Source organism: Ranitomeya imitator, chromosome 4, assembly GCF_032444005.1.
Source record: "Ranitomeya imitator isolate aRanImi1 chromosome 4, aRanImi1.pri, whole genome shotgun sequence".
Classification (NCBI taxonomy): Eukaryota; Metazoa; Chordata; class Amphibia; order Anura; family Dendrobatidae; genus Ranitomeya; species Ranitomeya imitator.
The window spans coordinates 385,832,051-385,855,881 of record NC_091285.1 but is presented as its reverse complement, the minus strand read 5'-3'; the positions used below and the strand labels follow the sequence as shown (position 1 = coordinate 385,855,881).

Below are 23,831 nucleotides of genomic sequence, written 5' to 3'. Positions count from 1 at the left end.
CAATAAACTGAACAGAACTAACTTGAAACTACATGGGTAAACTGGATGGAAAACAGCAAACAACCTCCTGTGGTGCAACAGTAATGGCCTTAATTACAGAACAAAAGACAGTGAATAGAGATAAGATAAGCTATAGATAAAATCCTTTAGGTCATTTGACCCTTCTCTGGGTTTCAAAGGTAGAAATGTCAAATGACCCATCTATGGGACTTCTAGTGTTAAAGGTCACACTTCAGTTTCCAAGCAGTAGAGTTGGCTGAACTTAAGGTACCTTCACACATAACGATATTGTTAACGATATCGTTGCTATTTGTGACGTAGCAACGATATCGTTAATGAAATCGTTCTGTGTGACAGCGACCAACGATCAGGCCCCTGCTGGGAGATCGTTGGTCGCTGAATAAAGTCCAGAACTTTATTTAGTCGCTGGACTCCCTGGAGACATCGCTGGATCGGCGTGTGTGACACCGATCCAGCGATGTCTTCACTGGTAACCAGGGTAAACATCGGGTAACTAAGCGCAGGGCCGCACTTAGTAACCCGATGTTTACCCTGGTTACCATGCTAAAAGTAAAAAAAAACAAACAGTACATACTTACCTACCGCTGTCTGTCCTCCAGCGCTGCGCTCTGCACTCCTCCTGTACTGGCTGTGAGCCGGAAAGCAGAGCGGTGACGTCACCGCTCTGCTTTCCGGCTCACAGACAGTACAGGAGGAGAGCAGAGAAGCAGAGCGCAGCGCTGGAGGACAGACAGCTGTAGGTAAGTATGTACTGTTTGTTTTTTTTTTACTTTTAGCATGGTAACCAGGGTAAACATCGGGTTACTAAGAGCAGCCCTGCGCTTAGTTACCCGATGTTTACCCTGGTTACCGGCATCGTTGGTCGCTGGAGAGCGGTCTGTGTGACAGCTCTCCAGCGACCAAACAGCGACGCTGCAGCGATTCGGATCGTTGTCGGTATCGCTGCAGCGTCGCTAAATGTGAAGGGGCCTTTAACCACTTCTGCCCGGTCCCCTGCCCGGTCAGGTGACTTTTCTAACAAAAAAAAAGGATGAACCTAAAAAAAATATGTATCAAATAAATTAGCCTGAGAAATCCTTACCATCTAAGGACAGTACTTGAACTGGCTAAGATATACAGGTAGTGTCCCCTAGTGGACAAATATTCATGTATTGAATATAAATTAGGAAAAAAATTTATGAAGTTCTACAAATATATAAATAGGGAAATGGACTGAGGAAATAATAAAATAATACTATTTTCAGATGATTGATAAACTACAGCAGCAATTTATGATCATGTATCACAAACTCACACATTTTTTAAAAATAATATAATAAAACTAGATCACTTTAAATAAATATCGTGGCTTACACGACTAAAGGGGAATTACCATCTAAAACATTTATAACCTATCTATTCAGGAGAAGATAAGTGTCAGATTGGGGGATCCATACTTGACCCCTCTCTTGCCACATGACTATGACAAGAGCATTTTGAATTGAGCGGCAGTACAGTAAAGTGAAGTGGTGAACAGGTAAATAATGGAGATGGTGGGGATGGCGAGACTTTGTCCTACAGTCATTTATACACTAATGGTAAGCCAGAGTAGCAGAATTAGAAACTTTCATTGAGTTTTCCAGTGTGCATAGATTTTCAAAGGCTGAAATATTTCTTCTGACATGCCAAAAAGACATTTCGGAAGCAACCTTTGGTGGGGGATGGGTTGCTTAGTTGAGTCTTCACCCCTGCTGATTACCCTACATCTGAGCCAGGGTCTGTAGTGCGCTACTGACAGATTGCAGATCTATGTGAAGTGAACTAGAAATTAATGGGTGAAGATCTCTGAATGCAAACACTAACCTCCCAAGGGTGTTGGTGGTGGGGGGTCAACTGTCAAGTCTGTAAAATACCATGTAGCGTTTTTAACTACAGGCAAGAACTCTTCCAGGAAATGGAGACAAATATTCTAGTTAAAAGGACAATTAAATGGAAGATAAGGAATGAGAATTTTTGCAGATAGCCCTCAATATCTAGTCTCACCTGCCACCGGTCTTAAAGATGAGATCTGCATTTGGTGCCCCTTTAGGATGCTGGTACCGAGGTCGGCGGTCCCTGTTAGTATTTGCTGGAGCTGGACGTTGTGCCAGAGCCTGAAGCATTTCTGAAAATTAAGCCAATGGGATAAAATCACAGTTTGTCGAATTCTTTAGTTACCCAATATACAAAGCCTTTTACTTGGAGAATGAGACATTTAGGGTTTCATTTACCCATGATAAACCTCTGTGTCTGCTGTTTGCAGCTCAGACGCTGTGGTTTGGATCAGCAATAAGAACTAAACAGTCCTGGATACAGGACAGATGTGCTGCACAAGAAGTATACACTGAAGGGTGGAGAGCAAATTTAGGGCAAATTTTAAAGGTGATAAATGAGGGAGACAACTAACCAATGTCAAGAGACAAGCAGCATATATGAAATGTACAAGGTGGTCGCCACGTGGCAAGTCTGACAACTCACAATCAGCCACATTTACCCATCATGACTTGACATGACATTTCTAGAATTCGCCCTTTTCTTAATTTCGACTCTGCAAAAACTCTGACTGTTTCACTTATTCATTCTCGTCTGGACTATTGTAACTCTCTACTAATCGGTCTCCCTCTTGCAAAACTCTCCCCGCTCCAATCTGTCCTGAATGCTGCAGCCAGGATCATATTCCTCACCAACCGTTACACCGATGCCTCTACCCTGTGCCAGTCATTACACTGGCTACCCATCCACTCCAGAATCCAGTACAAAACTACTACCCTCATCCACAAAGCACTCCATGGCTCAGCACCACCCTACATCTCCTCCCTGGTATCAGTCTACCACCCTACCCGTGCCCTCCGCTCCGCTAATGACCTCAGGTTAGCATCCTCAATAATCAGAACCTCCCACTCCCGTCTCCAAGACTTTACACGTGCTGCGCCGATTCTTTGGAATGCACTACCTAGGTTAATACGATTAATCCCCAATCCCCACAGTTTTAAGCGTGCCCTAAAAACTCATTTGTTCAGACTGGCCTACCGCCTCAATGCATTAACCTAACGATCCCTGTGTGGCCTATTTATAATAAAAAAAAAAAAAAAAAAAAAAAAAGGTTCCTCGCATCATGTTCTCATACACTTTATGCAGTATTAGCCCTCTGTGTCTGTACTGCTACATACTTAGGCAGGTAACTGGTTCATGCAGCTTTACATGAACACCTGAGCCTTACACTATAGCTGGTCCGAATAACTAAAGCAATTGTTACCATCCACCTCTCGTGTCTCCCCTTTTCCCCATAGTTTGTAAGCTTGCGAGCAGGGCCCTCACTCCTCCTGGTATCTGTTTTGAACTGTATTTCTGTTATGCTGTAATGTCTATTGTCTGTACAAGTCCCCTCTATAATTTGTAAAGCGCTGCGGAATATGTTGGCGCTATATAAATAAAATTATTATTATTATTATTACTTGTTCTACAGACTCTTATAAGTTAGCCTTCTTACATCTCTCAATTATCTAACATAAGCAATGCCGGCATGATAGCCATAATGTGTCCTAGTGGCTACTAACCATACATCAATTGTGAATTACAGAAAATACAATCACTGAAGGGTATTCTGTGCATAGAATTTCTTGGCATATGCATAGGATAGGCAAGAAAAGTCTGGTAGGTTATGGGACCCTGACCGATATAGAGAACAGGGGTCCTGGCACAATGAGGAAAGGTGATGAAAGAGTTACAGAACCAGCCAGGTGCTATTTTCAATCACTACTTCTATGGAGCTGGGATACGATAAGAATTAATGTCAATAAATGCTGATTAAGACGTTTGTCCATTTACAACAAAATGCACAAGGCAGGCAATACCTTGCTGATCAGTGTTGTCCTACTGCTGGGACTGACACCAATTGGCAGAATGGGGAATATTTATTTTCGTTGTGGTGCTCAGGATCTCCAATCCATTCATTCCCTATGGGGCTGCCGGAAAAAAGCCGAGCGCAGCCTCAAAAGGGGCTGACTTGAGCAGCAGTTGAACAAGTGCACTGCCACTTCTAATGGAGATAAAAGTGCCTCATTCTGATGCTCTACATGAGTGCCAGCGGCCAGACCCCACTGATCAATAAGATGATAATTGATGATAACTTGTTTCCACTGGACAACCCCTTTAATGTGCATCTTCATACTTTTTTTTTTCTTTTTTTAACAGTGATCTCTTACAGCATACATTATCAGAGCAGGTAGCAAATTGTAAAACAAAGTTTAGAGGATCTGTCAGCTTACATCAGCTTTGGGATTACCGTATATACTAGAGTATAAGCCGACCCGAGTTTAAGCCGACCCCCCTAATTTTGCCACAAAAAACTGGGAAAACTTATTGACTCGAGTATAAGCCTAGGGTGGAAAATGCAGCAGCTACCGGTGAATTTCAAAAATAAAAATAGATGCTCCATACCGTTCATTATTGCCCCATAGCTGTGTCATATAGTGCTCTGCACCGTTCATTCTTGCCCCATAACTGTGCCATATAGTGCTCTGCACCGTTCATTTTTGCCCCATAACTGTGCCATATAGTGCTCTGCACCGTTCTTTCTTGCCCCATAGCTGTGCCATATAGTGCTCTGCACCGTTCTTTCTTGCCCCATAGCTGTGCCATATAGTGCTCTGCACCATTCATTATTGCCCCATAGCTGTGCCATATAGTGCTCTGCACCGTTCATTCTTGCCCCATAGCTGTGCCATATAGTGCTCTGCACCGTTCTTTCTTGCCCCATAGCTGTGCCATATAGTGCTCTGCACCGTTCATTATTGCCCCATAGCTGTGCCATATAGTGCTCTGCACCGTTCATTTTTGCCCCATAGCTGTGCCATATAGTGCTCTGCACCGTTCATTTTTGCCCCATAGATGCTCCATATAAATCTGTGCCATTGCTGCTGCTGCAATAATAATAAAAAAAAAAAAGCCATACTCACCTCTCTTGATTGCAGCTCCCGGCGTCTCGTTCCGGCGTCCGGTCCCGGCGTCTCTTCGCACTGACTGATCAGGCAGAGGGCGCCGCGCATACTATATGCGTCATCGCGCCCTCTGACCTGCACAGTCAGAGCGCAGAGACGCCAGGAAGACGGAGCGACGCCGGGAAGACGCCGGGAAGATCGAGCGGCGCCCGGCGGCTGGAACGGGGACAGGTGAATATAATACTCACCTAGTCCTGGCGCTCCTGACGCTGCCCCTGCCTGTCACACTGTCCCCGGGTGCCACAGCTCTTCCTGTCAGCGGTCACTGGCACCGCTCAGAGGAATGAATATGTGGCTCCACCCCTATGGGAGTGGAGTCCATATTCATGAGTTTAATGAGCGGTCCCACGTGACCGCTGAAGAGGGGAAGAGCTGCAGCACCCGGAGACAGTGGGACGGGCAGGGGGAACGTCAGGAGCGCCGGGACTAGGTGAGTATGCCTCAGCGCCCTCTCCCCCTCACCCGCCGACCCTGCCACCCACCGTGACTCGAGTATAAGCCGAGAGGGGCACTTTCAGCCCAAAAATTTGGGCTGAAAATCTCGGCTTATACTCGAGTATATACGGTATGTTAAAATCCCCTGTGAAGCATTTGTCAAACAGCTTTTCTTACATCGATTTTGGTTGAATTCATGAATTTAAGGAGAATCATCACGAGGAGCCTGTTTCACTAAGGTCGCAAGAAAAAAAGTTACCCTACGTGTAATTTATCACAAGGAAAATAATGGATGCTATTCTTGTTAACGTCAAGCACAGACACCTAGTGAGGTTTTTTAACCCTCTGCATTTTTCATGGATATTAGCCATGAAGTGAACTACAGCAGGTGCACTATGGATTATGGCCACAAATTTTTAGGATATCAGTGTAACCCATACATTACATGACTTTTCAGTCCATTGGCAATTACCAGTGTACTAATACGATGACTGCAAGTCTAGAAAGCAATCCAAGATTTTTTTGAAAACACTAAAATGGTTGAAGAATCACAGATCTGGTGGAGTAAATGTCGCTATAAGCTTTTTATGGGAAAGTCGCGACAGCCCCATGCGCGTGATGGATGTTCTACTATGACCAACTAGCCAAGAGCAATTATTTAATCCGTACCTTGATAATCCTCCTGCTCCTGGCGTTCATTAATGTCTAGAGTGAGTTTCTTCATCCTCATTCTTTCTTCTTGCTCTGCTTGCTGCTGATTCCAGTGATTTGCAGCCAATTGTGAAGACATGGGCACATTGAGAATCTTGAACTGTGGAGACACAAACCCAGAACAGATGGCTATATGAACCACACCGCATTTCTTATTGGCTGGAAAAAATTCACATTGCATTCAACTGTACATATGCACTATGTATAAGCTTTTACCTAAAGTTCGCTATGGCTGGAGCACTTCCCGAATATTACTTCTGATCAATTATTAAAACGACATGGGGAGTTATCCCAGTTCTCCTAACATCACTATTGTAGACAGGAGGGTGCAGACAATCTATTTTGTACCGGAGAACACAGAAGTGCGGGGATTCTGTAATGCCTTCCATTGACTTTACTATCTGAGTAATGTTTCCGATTTAGCAAATAATACTTGGCACAGTTGGCAGAGGAGATTAGCTTTGATGTGCAGAGTCTTTATATGGCAGGACTGCAGATACAGGATTCTGGTTTCTTTCTGGGTAACAATACTGCAAGGCTCTTACCCACCATTGGAGCAGGAGTAAGGAAATGAAACCTCCTCTATTCTTCAGTCTGATTTTCTGCACAATTTCTTTATAGTATTTCAATGTCTATTGCCCTCCAATGTACAACTCATTTACTAACATAGCTCCCAGCTTGATTACCTCAATGACTTATTTGATGAAAATGGAAAAGGATGGGTAAAACTGATTAAATACTATTTTTAGACATACACAAAGACATTAAAAGGGATACTCCAGGGCGATAAAACATTTTTGTACTGTCCTTTCCCTCAAAACTATAAAAAATTAGATGCCCAGTGCACGTTAATTATATTTATAACACGTGTAATTCCATGTGACAGGAGCTGCTCCTCACTGCTTCCAGTGCCTTCTGGGACAATGTGTCACCCCCGCTGTAAGTAACAGCCAATCCCAGAAGAGGGGGCGTGGCCACACCCCGTTTTCTGCAGAGAAACAGCTATTATCAGGACACTGACAGTAACAGCCTGGAACTGTACACGGCTGTCCCCCAAGCCCCTGATAATGTCTCCTTGTCTGCAGTCTGGGGTGAGGGGGAGTGGCCTGCTCCCTGCTAGTAGCCCTGCAGTGAAGGAGACATTAACAGGAGGCTGGCAGCTGCGAAAAGCCAGGAGCAAGCTACGCCCCCTCTCCTCAGGCTGGCTGTTACAGCAGGTGTGATGGAAATATATATATCATGTAGATCTCACTTGCATGTATACTCATATATACTCACAGCTAATATATACATTATAATCACTGGCTTAAAATGGCTGACAAACTGATATAAGCCAGACAGACTGTATGGGGTTTTCCAGGCAAAAGAAGAACACCACCAGATGTATTAAGTGATGATCAGATGTCTCAACTTTGTCCTAGATGCAGAGAGCTACATTTTAGTTGCTTAATCAGCATCCATATGTGCATTAATCACAATATTCCATATATATTTAGATAACCAATAACAGAGGAGCTAGACAATATGGTAATTAACTAACCACCCCTAACCACCTCCTTTCTATATGCAATTATAAAACTATGTATGTACAATAAATCGTCAGTATTGATGGAATGTTTTTCTGTCACAATGGTGTACAGTCCATTCTTGATGAGCGCTCAAAATACTCAGTCTTAATGGGAACGGCCACAGCACACACAGGGATAGATTTATCCAAACCAAATTTCCATAACAAAGGGAGCTACACCCTGCTGTGTGACACATTTTTCCAGATGGGAGGGGGAGCAGTGAGGAGAAGCTGCTGTCCCACTGAATTACAATGGTTATAAAGATAATTTAAGTGCACTGGGCATCTCATATTTATAGTTTATGAGGGCAAGGACAGTACAAAATGTTTTTTTTAATCTCCCCTGAGTATCCCTCCTTAACTTATACCCACAGGTTTCTGACATGTTTCGTCATTAGTCCCCCCCCCTTCAAATTCTGCTTGTGTTAAAGATCAGAGACGTCTATGGATAAATGTCAGGCCTCGTGAGTGAGCAGCAGCTATCGTGCAACAGAACAGGACTATTTGCTAGAATAGGGAAGATGCATAATACCTGCTGATTACACACACCTCGGCAGGTATCCGTAGACATGTCACAAGCCCTGTTCACCTCCAAATGCAGAAGTGAGAGGAGCTGCAGTACCCATTTGCTCAATTTCCACCTTGAATGCCAACCTCTATGAATCTTGACATAACACTTACCTGGCGCTTGTTACCCCTTCTTGTCAGCATTACAAATGGCATTGTGTCTCCGCACTCACTGTCTCCGTCTCCACTCAACAATGTAGGTCCTTTCTTTAGCTGACTTTTCAGATGAAGGGGAATGGCAACATCCAATTGATGCACTTTAACAGATTCTCCAGTGCGCTGCTAAAATTATGGGGAGAAAACCAAAGCATATCATAATTTTACCGAATACCTGGAGGATATATACAGTAGGGGAAATAAGTATTTGATCCCTTGCTGATTTTGTAAGTTTGCCCATTGATAAAGACATGAACAGTTTATAATTTTAAGGGTAGGTTAATTTTCACATGGAGAGATAAAATATCAAAAATAAAATCCAGAAAAGTAGAAATTATATAAATTTATTTGCAATTTGCAGTGAGAAATAAGTATTTGATACCTGTGGCAAGAAAGACTTAATACTCGTTGGCAAAACCCTTGTTGGCAAGCACAGCAGACTTTTTTTTGTAGTTGATGAGGTTTGTACACGTCAGGAGGAATTTTGATCCACTCCTCTTTGCACATCATCTCTAAATAATTAGGATTCTGAGGCTGTCGTTTGGCAACTCGGAGCTTCAACTCCCTCCATAAGTTTTCTATGGGATTAAGGGCTGGAGACTGGCTAGGCCACTCCATGACCTTAATGTGCTTATATTTGAGACACTCTTTTGTTGCCTTGGCTGTATGTTTTGGGCCATTGTCTTGCTGGAAGACCCAGCCACGAACCAGTTTTAATGTCCTGGCAGAGGGAAGGAGGTTGTCACTCAGGATTTTACGGTACATGGCTCCATCCATTCTCCCATTGATGCGGTGAAGCAGTCCTGTGTCCTTAGCAGAGGAACACCCCCAAAACAATGTTTCCACCTCCATGCTTGACAGTGGGGACAATATTCTTGGAGACAGAGGCAGCATTTTACTTCCTCCTAACACAGCAAGTTAAATTAATGCCAAAGGGCTCAATTTTTGTCTCATCTGACCACAACACCTTCTCCCAATCACTCACAGAATCATCCAGGTGTTCATTGGCAAACTACAGACAGACCAGCACAAGTGCCTTCTTCAGCAGGGGGACCTTACGGGCACTGCAGAATTTTAAACCCTTACGGCATAATGTGTTACCAATGGTTTTCTTGGTGACTGTGGTCCCAGCTGCTTTGAGATCATTAACAAGTTCCCCAGTGCAGTTTTAGGCTGATCTCTCACCTTCCTCGTGATCAAGGATACCCCACGAGATGAGATTTTGCATGGTGCCCCATATTGATGTCGATTGACAGTGATTTTGTATTTCTTCCATTTTCTTACTAAAGCACCAACAGTTGTCTCCTTCTCACGCAACGTCTTACTTAGAGGTCAGACATTTCCTGTAGTTCTTGAACAAGGTTGCACACAGTGCAGCTGGGCTTTTTGACCCACTCCTCCATACAGATCTTCTCCAGATCTTTCAGGTTTCGGGGCTGTCGCTGGGTAACACTGAATTTCAGCTTCCTCCAAAGATTTTCTATTGGGTTCAGGTTGGGAGACTGGCTAAGCCTCTCCAGTATCTTGAAATGCTTCTTATGGAGCCACTCCTTAGTTGCCCTGGCTGCGTGTTTTGAGTCCTCTTCAATGCGCTTATTGAGGGAAGAAGCTTGTTGGCCAAAATCTCACGATACATAACCCCATACATCCTCCTTTCAATACGGTGAAGTTGTCCTATCCCATTTGAAGAAAAGCACCCCAAAGTATGATATTCCCCCCAACCATGCTTCACAGTTGGGACTGTGTTCTTGGGGTTGTACTCATCCTTCTTCCTCCAAACACGGAGTAGTGCATTACTAATGGTAATGTTTGAGACTGTGGTCCCAGTTCTGGGCTGAATCTGGACTTTTCTCAGAATCATCCTTACCGCACAAGGAGAGATGTTGCATGGAGCTCCAGACAGAGGAAGATTGACAGTCATCTCGGGTTTCTTCCATTGTCTAATAATTGTGACAACAGTTGTTGCCTTTTCACCAAGCTGCTTGCCTATTGTCCTGTAACATATCCCAGCCTTGTACAGGTCTAAAATTTTGTCCCTGGTGTCCTTAGACAGCTCTATGGTCTTGGCCATGGTGGAGAGGTTGGAGTGAGATTGATTGTGGACAGGTGTATTTTATACAGTAGATTTTTGAAAAGGAAAAGAAAGGGAATGTCTAATTAAAATCTAACTTTTATTCCATATAAATGTAAGAATATTCCTTTTCTTGTATCTACAGTCTAGTGGTGGTGTACACCTATGTGTAATCTTGTCCTATGATTTGAGAATATAAATATTACATGTCTTTTTATACAGGTAACAAGTTCAAACAGGTTCAATTAATACAGGTAATGAGTGCAGAGTAGGAGGGCTTTGTAAAGAAAAACTAACAGGTCTGTGAGCCAGAATTCTTGCTGGTTGGTAGGTGATCAAATACTTATTTCATGCAATAAAATGCAATTTATTTATTTATTTATTTTTTAAAATCTTTGATTTTCAGATTCTGTTACAGTTGAAGTGTACCTACAATAAAAAAAATACAGATCTTTCCATTCTTTGTAGGTGGGAAAACTTGCCAAAATCGACAGTGTATCAAATACTTATTTTCCCCATTGTATACACACACACAAACCGTAAGATCAACCATGTGCGCAGATGTCAGCCGACCATCTATTGTGTATGCGGTCTTGCCGTCTCTTCCTGAGAGATTATGTCAGGGGAGCGAAGGATCAAGAAGTTTTTAATTAATAAACCAGATCCATAATGATAAGTAAAGGTGCTCGGATAACGTGTTATCCGAGTATCTTGGGTACACCCAGATAATATGTTCGAGTACCCGCATGCATGTTTTGTGGCTCTTGGACAGTTGCAACACATACGGGGACAACACATGTGGGGATTCTCTATTTGCTAGGTAGGCAATCCCCGCATGTGGTGCGGCTGTGTAAGGCTATGTGCACACAGTGATTTTTGGTGCGTTTTCTCCGAGTGGAAATGGGCCAAAAACGTAATGGAATCCTTATGCAAGCTTATTTAATGACAATCCTGAAGTGTTGTGCACATGATAAGTAAATTTCCATGCGCATTTGAAGTGCGTTTTTTTTCTGCAGCATGTCAATTCTTTTTGAGTTTCTGCACCCATTGAATTTAAATGAGTCAGTCAAATCCACAGCAAAAGCAGGTATAAAAATGTTTTTGTTTTGCGTCTTACTGGCTTCCTGTGGGGTTTCCCATGCTGTCATCTGTGTGACATTGTGGGAAACACCAGCGTGGTGGTTTTTATCGGTGGTAATGCTACCGCCGGTAAGACCATCGGTCAGAGCGCTGCGGGATCATGCTGGCAGATGTCAGCGTGACACCGCAGCTGTGACCCGCAGGCGTAGACAAATGAGACTACCACTCCCATCGGGCTACATCTGTTGTCACTGATAACAGTGACAGCAGGTGCAGTTGATGGGAAACGTAGTTTCATCTGCCAGTGTCTGTGCTGACAGTTAAAAAAGAAAAATAAAAAAAAAGGAAAAATTACATAGTCACAAAAATAAAAAAAAACATTATACTCACCTTAACACCCAAACCCCGATGCCCTCATCTCCTAGAAATAACGTAAAATAATAAACCAACATGTACTCACCTGTCCACCATAGTCCACGTAATCCAGAGTGTCCTACGATCTTACGTGTAGAACAGTCACATCGGGAGATGTGACCGCTCTACCCAGCTGCCGACGATACACTGACAGGAGGTAATCGCTCCCGCAGTGTATCACTGAGCTGCCATGAGAGTTCACCGGAGTTCATCAGCTCCAGTGCTCTCACTTACGGCACCGCTGCATGAGAACTTTCACACTCAGCAGTGGTGCCGTAAGGGAAATCAGCGGAGCTCATCAGCTGATTAACTCTGGTGAACTCACAGCAGCTCAGTGATTCACTGTGGGAGTGATTACCTCCTGTCAGTGTATCGCCAGCCGTCTTTCAGAGCAGACACATCCATGACTGCTGTCAAAGTGATCAGGATCGTCATGGGGCATTATGGATTACCTTCTTGGCGGACAGGTGAGGAATATTGTAGTTTATTATTTTATTTTTGTTGCAGGAGACGTTAGCTTCGGTGGACTAGGCGTTCGGTGAGTATGATTTAATTATGATTACTAAAGGAATCTGTGTCATTATTTCAAATAAAAGTCATTCTGGGTGTCTGTTTTTATACACTATCACTGTGGGGTTGGTAATGGATATGGGTCTTATAGACGCCTCTTCATTACTAACCTGTGGGCTTGATGTTACCTGACAATACAAAGTACAAACGTGTCATCAAACTCACAAATATGAACCCCACATGCCACTACTACAGGGCAAGTGGGAAGAGCGAGGGTAAGCGTCAGATTTGCCGCATCTTATAGATGCGCCTTTTCTGGGGCGGCTGAGAGCTGATGTTTTTAGTCTAGGAGGGGCCAATATCCATGGCCCCTTACTAGGCTATTAATATCAGCCCGCAACCGTCTGCCTAGCCTTTGCTGGTTAGATTTTATAGAGGGACCCTATGTCCGTTTTTTCCTGGGGTTATCCTGCAAACTATCCAGTAAAGGCCAAGCAAACAACTGTGAGCTGATATAAATAGCCTAGGAACCTTTATGGCTATTGGCTCCTTCCCAGATTATTACCGTAACATCAGCCCTCAGCTTTTCCTCTGCTGGTTTATTAAAATTACCCAAGCAAATTTTTTTTTTTCATTTAAAACTAACAGTTGCTGTCTAGTTACAGCCTATGTATGTTCATTCTGTTAACGCTCCTACATAAGCGGGTGACAATGGGTGTGTTTGTGTGTACTTATCGGCTTAGTAATGAGGGTGTTGGGCTGCCAACTTTTCTTTATTAAGCCTAGAGCTAGGTAGCAATGACAGCTGCTGACACCAAGCCCTACTACTGCATCAACATGATAAAGGTGGTGCTGAACCAAGAAATGACATCACAAAACTTTTTTTTTTAATATCTTTATTTTGCTCAAAAAAGCATTCATTGCTGTACAAAAACACGCATACAAAAATGCAGTAAAAACGCACGTTTTCTGCAGCGGTTTTCCTGCCAAGAGATGCAGAAACCTTGCAGAAAATTCTGCAAGCAAATACTCAACGTGCGCACATAGCCTAACATCCACAAAACATGCAGGCGCAGACTCGAACATATTATCCGAGCATGCCCAATATACTCTGATAGCTCGCTATCCGAGCACGCTCACTCATCACAAGTGTTTAACACTGGTTTACTCCCCTCTCCCCAATGCAAAAACAAACACTCAGCTGAGCTGTGGGAGAGATTAAGATGCAGCTAACAGCTAGAATGTATGGGCACCTTGAAAGGTTTAAACACTTTTTAAAAGAAAGGTTATCAGAAATGCTCTTATATACTTAAAATAACAGAGCATTAACTTGAACTCCTTTGGTCCAGTGCTGTTTGGGTCTCTGTCTTGGCTGCAGCGGTAACATTACGTTGATATCACTGTTGCAGATAATCAATTCAGAAGCTATGTCAATCTGCCAATCACTGAGTTCACATGACATCACCATTGCATCCAAAACACAGAGATCCTAGCAGCATCAGGAAGCCAGAGCTGGGCTCAGGGTGGTCAATTACTGATCTGATTATTTTATGTGTATAAGAGCGTTTTGGGGGGCACTTTCTTTACAGTGGAAAACCCCTATAAGCGATACATTCCCCTTGATAAAGAACTAATTCAGGAAACGACTTAGGGTATTGTGCACACGTAGAATGGTCCACTGCGGATTTTTCCACAGTGGATTTGATAAATCTGCAGCAAAAACGCTGCGTTTTTACTGCAGATTTATCGCGGATTTACTGTGGTTTTTCTGTGGATTTCACTGCGGTTTTACAACTGCGGTTTTTTATAGGAGCAGGTGTAAAACCGCTGTGGAATCTGTAGAAAGAAGTGACATGCTGCGGAATGTAAACCGCTGCGTTTCCGCGTGTTTTTTTCTGCAGCATGTGCACAGCGTTTTTTGTTTACATTGTAATGTAAACTCATGGGAAACTGCTGCGGACCTGCAGCTGCGGATCCGCAGCGTTTTCCGCATCGTGTGCACATACCCTTAGTCTCCGATTAGTTTGCAGTTGAATGTTTTCTGTTGATGGACAGAAACAGCCATTTTTTTGTTCAGGGAGAGACTCAGAGTTTCCCACTGGTATAAGTGACATTAAGTGCAGAATAATGCGTAACTACAATATTTTCTATATTTTAAGTTCTGAGACCTTGTGAAAGCATTCATACATTTATATACAAATGACAGAAGCAGATGTCAAGATAACCCTATATTAGCAAAAGGCGTTGTATAAGACTCTTCCCAGAAAAGCACTACTTTTGTCTATGTGCAGTGTCTTGAGTTGCAGCCAAGACCTATTCAAATGAATGAGGCACATATGGGAGTGCCTGACACCATCATGGACAAGAGCTGTGCCAATCCAGGGTTAACATAGCGAAAAGAAAAACTGGAAATTCAAAAAGCAACATAAAAAAGCAGACATATATATAGACAAAAAAAAACGACTACAATTTCTGAAACATCAAAGCGAACAGATTTTCATCAGGATAGTATTCTGAAAGATTTTATAAATGGCCAAAGATGGAGTAAGTTTTTGGCACATGACCACATACCTGAAGATTTTCCAGCATCATCTTATCAAGAGCCTGAATAAAGTCTTCATCCTCTGCACAAGGCACATGTTTGATCCCACCTCCTTTAATCATCACCTCCTGAAACAGACGCAACTCTCTCAACGCCAAAAAGATTGGAATTTAGATAAAACATTTCAAAATGCAAAATGACTTCAGTGAAGAAGAAATTTCTAGAGAAGGTATGCGAAATCTGATGAAAGTTTTATCAAGATTTAATCCAATGTGCAAATATAAATCTGTCATGAAGCAGGAAGGGGTTATGTCACAGAAGAAGATGAGGTATATGGAGCCGAGCCCGCTCCATATAGGGCAGGTGTTGGCTGCGTTATACAGCGTGGCCCGTCTAACAGCAGCAAACAGAGAGCTCTGCTCGCTGACGTTAACCCCTTAAAGAGCCACTCTAGCGGGTGAGCATGGTGTTTCAGTACTGGAGTGGAGCTTTAAATCGAAGTCACCTTCCTCCCACTCATATACTCACCCTCCGGCATCTTCACCTTTTTTTCGGTGCCCGCTCGCCTCATCTTGTGAGCGCAGATTCTGACTGGCCGTAAGTCCGAAGCTACGTCACAAGAGCGCAATGCAAGTCTATGAGAGCCATAATGAGGCGCTCATAGACTTGTATTGAAATATGACCTCCGCACAGATCCATGAAACACTTGAGCTGCCGGCAGGTTACTTTTCGCCAGAGACCAACAGGAGCAGTGGCAAAAACTGATGAAAATTCTGGAAGGAGAGTATGAGACGGGGGAAGGGGAATTACATTTAAAGCACCACCCCAGCGGTACAATAAAAGGAAAAAAAAGAAAAAAAAAAAAAAACCCCCGCTGGAGTGGTGCTTTGAACCCCTTTGTGACCCAGCCTATTTTGACCTTAATGACCTGGCCATTTTTTGCAATTCTGACCAGTGTCCCTTTATGAAGTTATAACTGAGGAACGCTTCAACGGATCCTAGCGATTCTGAGATTGTTTTTTTCGTAACATATTGGGCTTCATGCTAGTAGTAAATTTAGGTCGATAATTTTTGCGTTTTGTGAAAAAAAATCTGAAATTTGGGTAAAATTTTGAAAATTTCGCAATTTTCAAATTTTGAAATTTTATTTTGTTAAACCAGAGAGTTATGTGACACAAAATAGTTAATAAATAACATTACTCACATGTCTACATTACATCAGCACAATTTTGGAACCAAAATTTATTTTTTGCTAGGAAGTGATGAGGGTTAAAATTTGACCAGCGATTTCTCATTTTTACAACAAAATTTACAAAACCATTTTTTTTTTTAGGGATCATTTCACATTTGAAGTTAGTTTGAGGGGTCTATATGGCTTAAAATACCCAAAAGTGACACCATTCTAAAAACTGCACCCCTCAAGGTGCTCAAAACCACATTCAAGAAGTTTATTAACTTATTAACCCTTCAGGTGCTTCACAGCAGCAGAAGCAACATGGAAGGAAAAAATGAACATTTAACTTTTTAGTCACTAAAATGATCTTTTAGCAACAATTTTTTTTAATTTTTCAAAGGGTAAAAGGAGAAAGTGAACGCCGTAAGTTATTGTACAATTAGTCCTGAGTACGCCGATACCCCATATGAGGGGCGGAACCACTGTTTGGGTGCACGACAGGGCTCGGAAGGGAAGGAGCGTCATTTGACTTTTTGAATGAAAAATTGGCTCCAATCTTTAGCGGACACCATGTCGCGTTTGGAGAGCCCCTGTGTGCCTAAATATTGGAGCTCCACCACAAGTGACCACATTTTGGAAACTAGACCCCCAAGGAGCTTATCTAGATGCATAGTGAGCATTTTGAACCCTCAGGTGCTTCACAATTTGATCCGTAAAAATGAAAAAGTACTTTATTTTCACAAAAAATGTCTTTTAGCCTCAATTTGTTCATTTCTACATGGGCAACAGGATAAAATGGATCCTAAAATTTGTTGGGCAATTTCTCCTGAATACACCGATACCTCATATGTGGTCACAAACCACTGTTTAGGCGCACGGTAGAGCTCGGAAGGAAAGGAGAGCCATTTGACTTTTTGAATGAAAAATTAGCTCCAATCGTTAGCGGATACCAGGTAGCGTTTGGAGAGCCCCTGTGTGCCTAAACATTGGAGCTCCCCCACAAGCGACCACATTTTGGAAACTATACCTCCCAAGGAACTAATCTAGATGTGCGATGAGCACTTTGAACCCCCAAGTGCTTCACAGAAGTTTATATAGAGCCGTGAAAATAAAAAATCATTTTTCTTTCCTCAAAAATTATTTTTTAGCCCGCAATTTTTTATTTTCACATGAGTAATAGGAGAAATTGGACCCCAAAAGTTGTTGTCCAGTTTGTCCTGAGTACGCTGATACCCCATATGAAGGGGGGGGGAAACCACTGTTTGGCACACGTCAGTGTGAAGTAGTGACGTTTTGAAATGCAGACTTTGATGGAATGGTCTGCGGGGTCACGTTGCGTTTGCAGAGCCCCTGATGTACCTAAACAGTAGAAACCCCCCACAAGTGACCCCATTTTGGAAACTAGACCCCGCAAGGAACTTACCTAGATGTGTTGTGAGAACTTTGAACCTCCGAGTGTTTCACTACATATATATAACGCAGAGTCGTGAAAATAAAAAATCATTTTTTCTCCCCACAAAATAGGGATTTTTGTGTGCTCACCGTAAAATGCTTTTCTCCGAGCCATTCATTGGGGGACACAGACTGTGAGTGTATGCTGCTGCCATTAGGAGGCTGACACTAAGTGATGCAAAGAAAGTTAGCGCCTCCCCTGCAGTATACACCCTCCTGCTGGCTCTCAGCTAACCAGCTTGGTGCAAAAGCAGTAGGAGATCAATAACAACATGAGAGTATAGCATGTCTAATTACATATGACAGTATAGCATGTCAAATTATAAAAAACAAGCACAAGCTAATAACAGGGTGGGAGCTGTGTCCCCCAATGAATGGCTCGGAGAAAAGGATTTTACGATGAGGACACAAAATCCCCATTTCTCCTTCGCCTCATTGGGGGGGACACAGACCGTGGGAAGTCCCAAAGCAGTCCCTGGGTGGGAACAACATCAAGTCAGGCCCTGTGTAACACTACTTACAAGTATGCCACCGCGGCTTGCAGAGTTCGCCTGCCCAGACTCACGTCAGCGGAAGTCTGGGAAATATAGTGCTTCAAGGGTGCATGCGGACTGGACGAACCTGCAAAGTTGACAGACGTGCTTTGCCGACGCCTGGTGTCTGGAACCCAAGAAAAATCTTGATCGACAGAGGAGTGAACATAGACGGACGTCTAACACGGAAGGACTTCTGGATGGTGTAAAGAATCCACCAGGCTAGCATGGCTGAAAAAAGGGCTAAGCCCTTCCTGTAACCGTCAGGAAGCCCAAATGGAGTGTCCCTTCTCCGGAAGGACGCCGTCCTCGACACGTACCTACTCAGGACACTCATTGTCCAGGGTATGGGGAACCCCTTTCATTTTGTGGACTGGTGCCGAAGATATGAAGAAAGAACGATGCCCTCATAACTGTACGATACCGCCTTGGAAACAAGGGATGGGGACAGCCTGAGGACAACCTTACCTTGATGGTAATAAGGAAAAAAGTCTGAAGGAACAGAGAGGCCAGCTCCGAAGACTCTTCTGGATGGCATGATTGCAGAGAAAAGAGGGGGGACCTTGCAGGATAGGAAAGTCTATCCCGATCACAAGGAGTCTACTGGTAGGCCCCCCAGACTATTAAAGTCCCAACGTGTAACAATAAGCGATAGAGAGGAACCACATGTGAAAAACTCTCTGCGAGAAAGTCCCTACTTGCAGTTTTGTTGCAATAAGATGGAAAAATACTAGTTCCACAAACAAAAAATCTAACACCTGACTTGGTCAATGCGGATGTCCCAGGATCACTGGGGCCTTCCTGCTTCCTAAAGACTCTCAGAATTAGCGGAAGAGGCGTGATAGAGCTGGTATGACGGAAGAACCAGAACATGCCATGCGTGGCTTTTGAATCTTGAGGCGGAACCGTGAACTGGAGTACATTGGCGTTCACTCTGGACGCCATCCGATCTACATCTGGAGTGCTCCAGTGAAGGCAGATCTGATGGAAGACTTCCGGATGAAGCTCTCACTCACTTGAGGCGAGACCCTGGCGGCTGAGGAAAAAACTGCCGCCCAGATTTCCATCCCTGTGATGAGTGCTGCAGAGATCACTGAATGTATTCAACCAAAGAAAAAAAGTGGACCTTAGAGCAATCTTTAAGAAATGAATGTATAAATTTTTATTCAAAATTCTGACAATATTTTAATCATAAAAACGAGTACATATAAAAACAGACAGGGTGTAATGACATCATAGTGCCACGTCCGCAACACAGTATTGAAAAATTGCAGTCAAGGGAATGATAATATGGATATGCACGTATAGTTCCAAAGGAAAACCAGCGTGCTGATTATGCTGGAGAGACCTATAATAATGCCCGTTGAGTATTCCTATTTACAAGTTGATAACAAAGACCCTGGGTATAAAATATAATTGCATACTGCAGATAAATACCAGGATCAGAGTAATAATACACAGGGAATAATAGTGGAAACCAACATACATATATTAAAGCTAAGTATATAAAACATATACCAAAGGAGCTATACTAAGGCACAAGTCCATAAATGACATGCAATAAATAACATCAAAGATAATAGGGGGAAAGAAATGCCCATGGTAAACCAACCTGGATGCAGATGTGGAAAAAACGGGGGTCCACTTTTTTTTCTTTGGTTGAATATTGACTGTTCTGTGGATGAGCTTATCATTTGTGGCCCTTATTTTGGAAATTAGAGATCACCGAATGGTAGATCTCGGTCCATCAGAGAGTGCGAGGCACGTAGGTCAAGGCGCCTGACCGTGGGTACCTGTTAGATGATGACGTATGGCACAGCCGTGACTAAATCTGACTGAATACGGTTGGGGAGACCACCTGCCAAAAGGCCTTGGACCTGCTGTAGGAACAGTGGTATCGTTAAGATCCCCAGAAAACTGATTGGGAGACTGGATTCCCGAGATAACCAGAGGCCTTGAGCAGTGTGGTAACGCTCCGTAGTCACTAGTAACCATTAAACCGGGAGAAAGGATGTCTCCCGGACGAGAAAGACGCTCAAAGGCTACTCTCTGGGGATCTGTTTGACCTGCAGAAAACAAGTGGAGCGAAGAGAACTGCCTCCGTTGCCACCATTTTTTTTTTTATAGGACCCTCGAAGAAAATCGGATGGAATGAGGGCAAGTACGGACTGGGGCTAAAATTCTGCTGTGTCTTGAGAACCCGATTCTTTTAACGACATAGCAGACAAGGCAGCCCATGACCAGAAAGGCCCTTCTGGCCTTTTCCAGAGTTGCCAAATGGCCAGTCTTGTCCGGAGTGAGGAGGCTTCCTGTTGAAGGGCCACGGCCTTGTTTCAAGGGAGGGATAGCAACTCTCTGGAGGTGTCCAGGATCATCCTTAAAAAGGATATCTGCTGGCTGGAAATGAGGAAGAGCTATCTAAGTCTATCCGCCAGCCCAGGTGAGGAAAGGTATCGCAAAGTATATATCGATGGACTCAGCGCAGTCCTGGAAGAACGGCTGGAAAGTCGACCAGGTAAGGCAGGATGGCCACGCACCCAGAGTGCAAGAGAGACATGACAGCCGCCATGATAATGGCGAACACTCTGGGAGTGGATGCAAGGCCGAAGGGCAAGGTCGTAACTTGAAAATGCTGTTTGCGAATGGAAAGGCAAAGGAATTTTTGGAAAGAGGAAATTAGTAATGTGAGGGTGAACAGCCCGAATGTCGATGGATGCCAGAAAACTCCACCCGTTTCACATTGAAGTGATGGCCGAGTGAAGGAACTCCATCTGAAGGAGGACCTTGTGAAGCTTGTTAGAAGTTTGAGGTCCAGGATAGGTCTTACTTTTCGGTCCCCTTTTTCAGGGACCAAGATCCCCCAGATCTAGACTGTCCTTGACAACCCTTACACTGTTGGTTGGGTCTATAGGATACCTGCAATCCTTTGTTCCTGCTTGGGGAACGCCCCCAGCTTCTCACGGAATTAGCGACCACTCTAAGGGAGTGATGCCAGATTTATTTATTTTTTTTTAACCACGGAGTATGCTTCCGTTCTCTGAGCCATGAAGCGCTTCTGAGTAAAATGGCATTCGCTGCAGAAAAAGAAGGTTAATGTTCTGAGTCCAACAAATATAGACCAACATTGTAAACATCTGTAACAAACGGTACATAGACCAAACACCTTGTGGTGAGGTCTATAGCACATTTACATAGAAGACTCCTATGTGTTGCGGACACTACTCCATTTTTTTCTGTTATTGTTCTGAATCAAAGAAGCTAGGGTCTCCGGCCAGGAGACCATTGTGCTGGCAACCCATGCGGCGGCTAAGGAATGGTAGAGCGCTGAAATTGAGGCCACAAGACAGAACGAGTCAGATTGTCTGACAGTCCAAGGTATTTTTAAAAAAAGGTGATCCATCGGGCAGGGATACTGGCAGGTATACCACAGGAGTTAAGCTGTCAGGTGGCTTAGTGCGTGCCTGCAACCAGCAGGTGAGGAAAAAACAATCTCTTGAGTCGCTGCCATCTTTGAACGGTGCAGAGATAAAAGAATGAACCCTCTATCAATCATCCTCATAGTGGGGATGCAGAGGTGGACTGCTCGGACGTCAAAAAGGACGGCATCTGTACATCCACGGAGGTCAAGTCCCGGGTGGACCGGGTTGGCATTAGGCCCAGCAGTAGAAGAGTATACATGGAGGCGACACTCCATGTGCTCGTATGATAAGGGTGTGAGGAGATCGGTGTCCTTTGAAGGACCCGTCACCTTTAAAAAAAAAAAAAAAAAAAAAAAATCAGACCAGGCAAGACATTTCATGTCGCAGTGTTTGCGTATTGCTGATACCGCGCCTGAGGAGGGTTCTGCTTCTAGAGCAAGCCCATTTGCAAATGCTCATGGTGGGACTGGAACCATGGACTCCCATGCTGCAAAAAAAAAAAAGAAAAAACTCCAGCGTTTTCCACTGTGCTGCCATGGTGCTCCCCAGTGAATTGCTTATCCGGACGCTCGCTGTCCAGGAAAATGGCAAATGCACTACTAAGGGTTTAGCTTCCGTTTTGAGGGACCCTGTGTGATCTAGAGCAGAACCGTAGTCCTTGTTAATCTACAGAGATTGGTTGATGGCCTAAATAGGCGAATCCATCTTGTTCTGAGGCTCTGGCGAGTCCAGATCCAAGGCAACGTCTGATTCATATGTGGAGTCTTGTTCCGTTTCTAGAATACATGTGGCCCCTGCTAGCCTAAGGCTCCCATGCAGAGGAGGATCCATGTATATTGGTCTTGCGAGCACTTCAAACCACAGAGGGTTCAATCTCGTGGTCAGAGAAGCCATGGATTGCACCAGTGGCGAAGCCCCTTGAGGGGAACTAGGTACCCTGGAAGAGCTGGGATCGGCGGCGGGCTCCTGAGCTCATTTGAACTAGGTACTCTAGGAAAGGTGACCGGCTTCAGGCTGGTCATGCCTTTAAAGGGAACCTACAAACTTGAAATACGAAATTTGAACTGCATTACTGCACTAGAAATATGAAAAATGAGAGCGTTTAGCGCAGAAAAATGGCCAATTTTATGTGTACCTGGTAGCCACTTTACGGCATCTCTCTTATACCAGGTCCTACGCTTGCCTTACCTCGCTGAGAATAAACGTCTCCATCTGAATGGGTACATGTGAAACCTCTTCCTAGACTAAAATTCTCTCTCTCTATGGAGGGGTATTGGACCTGCTGTAATTAAAACACCTGTGGCTAGAAGGTGTTCACACTTTCTATGTTTGGATGTGCAGGTCAGGTTTTTGAAATGTATTCTCTAGCCTTCTGATCCTGCACTCCGCCTTCTAGCCACAGGTGTTTTAATTACAGCAGGTCCAATACCCCTCCATAGAGAGAGAGAATTTTAGTCTAGGAAGAGGTTTCACATGTACCCATTCAGATGGAGACGTTTATTCTCAGCGAGGTAAGGCAAGCGTATGACCTGGTATAAGAGAGATGCCGTAAAGTGGCTACCAGGTACACATAAAATTGGCCATTTTTCTGCGCTAAACGCTCTCATTTTTCATATTTCTAGTGCAGTAATGCAGTTCAAATTTCGTATTTCAAGTTTGTATGTTCTAGCGCTGCAGTGTGCTGCCTTATTTATTTAACTATATACGAGTTGGCGACTCTAGGTTCAGCACCTGTTCACACTTAGTCTATGTTTGGATGTGCAGGTCAGGTTTTTGAAATTTAAAGGGAACCTGTCACCCTGTTTTTTCAGTACGAGATAAAAATACTGTTAAATAGGGCCTGAGCTGTGCGTTACTAAAGTGTATTTTGTGTACCCCGATTCCCCACCTATGCTGCCGAAATAACTTACCAAAGTCGCCGTTTTCGCCTGTCAATCAGGCTGGTCAGGTCATATGGGCGTGGCGACATCGCTGTTTCTTCCCCCAGATCTTGCATATCTTTCCGTTGGTGGCGTAGTGGTTTGCGCATGCCCATCTTCTGAATCCACTGGGCAGCAGAAGAAAAAACGCGCGACCTGCGCTATTTCCCTGGTGATCTGTGGGAGCGACCATCTTCCTGAGGCCACGCGTGCGCATATGGAGTCCTCTGCTGCCCGGGGCT

The 23,831-nt window shown here is 43.9% G+C and overlaps 1 protein-coding gene across 4 annotated transcripts in view; it reads right to left on the bottom strand.

The window, feature by feature from the left end:
- The window catches only part of UPF2 (UPF2 regulator of nonsense mediated mRNA decay), a 156,579-nt gene that overhangs the window by 5,134 nt on the left and 127,614 nt on the right, over window positions 1-23,831 (bottom strand). For 2 of the 4 annotated variants that reach the window (XM_069765218.1, XM_069765219.1), the window contains exons 18-21: window positions 15,122-15,220; window positions 8,434-8,601; window positions 6,144-6,285; window positions 2,044-2,164 (exon numbers count right to left, since the gene is read on the bottom strand). In XM_069765218.1, coding sequence (XP_069621319.1) covers window positions 2,044-2,164; window positions 6,144-6,285; window positions 8,434-8,601; window positions 15,122-15,220 — 530 coding nt within the window. Of the gene's footprint in view, window positions 1-2,039; window positions 2,165-6,143; window positions 6,286-8,433; window positions 8,602-15,121; window positions 15,221-23,831 lie in introns of those variants that run through there. The other 2 variants (XM_069765220.1, XM_069765221.1) reach the window with 2 other exon arrangements.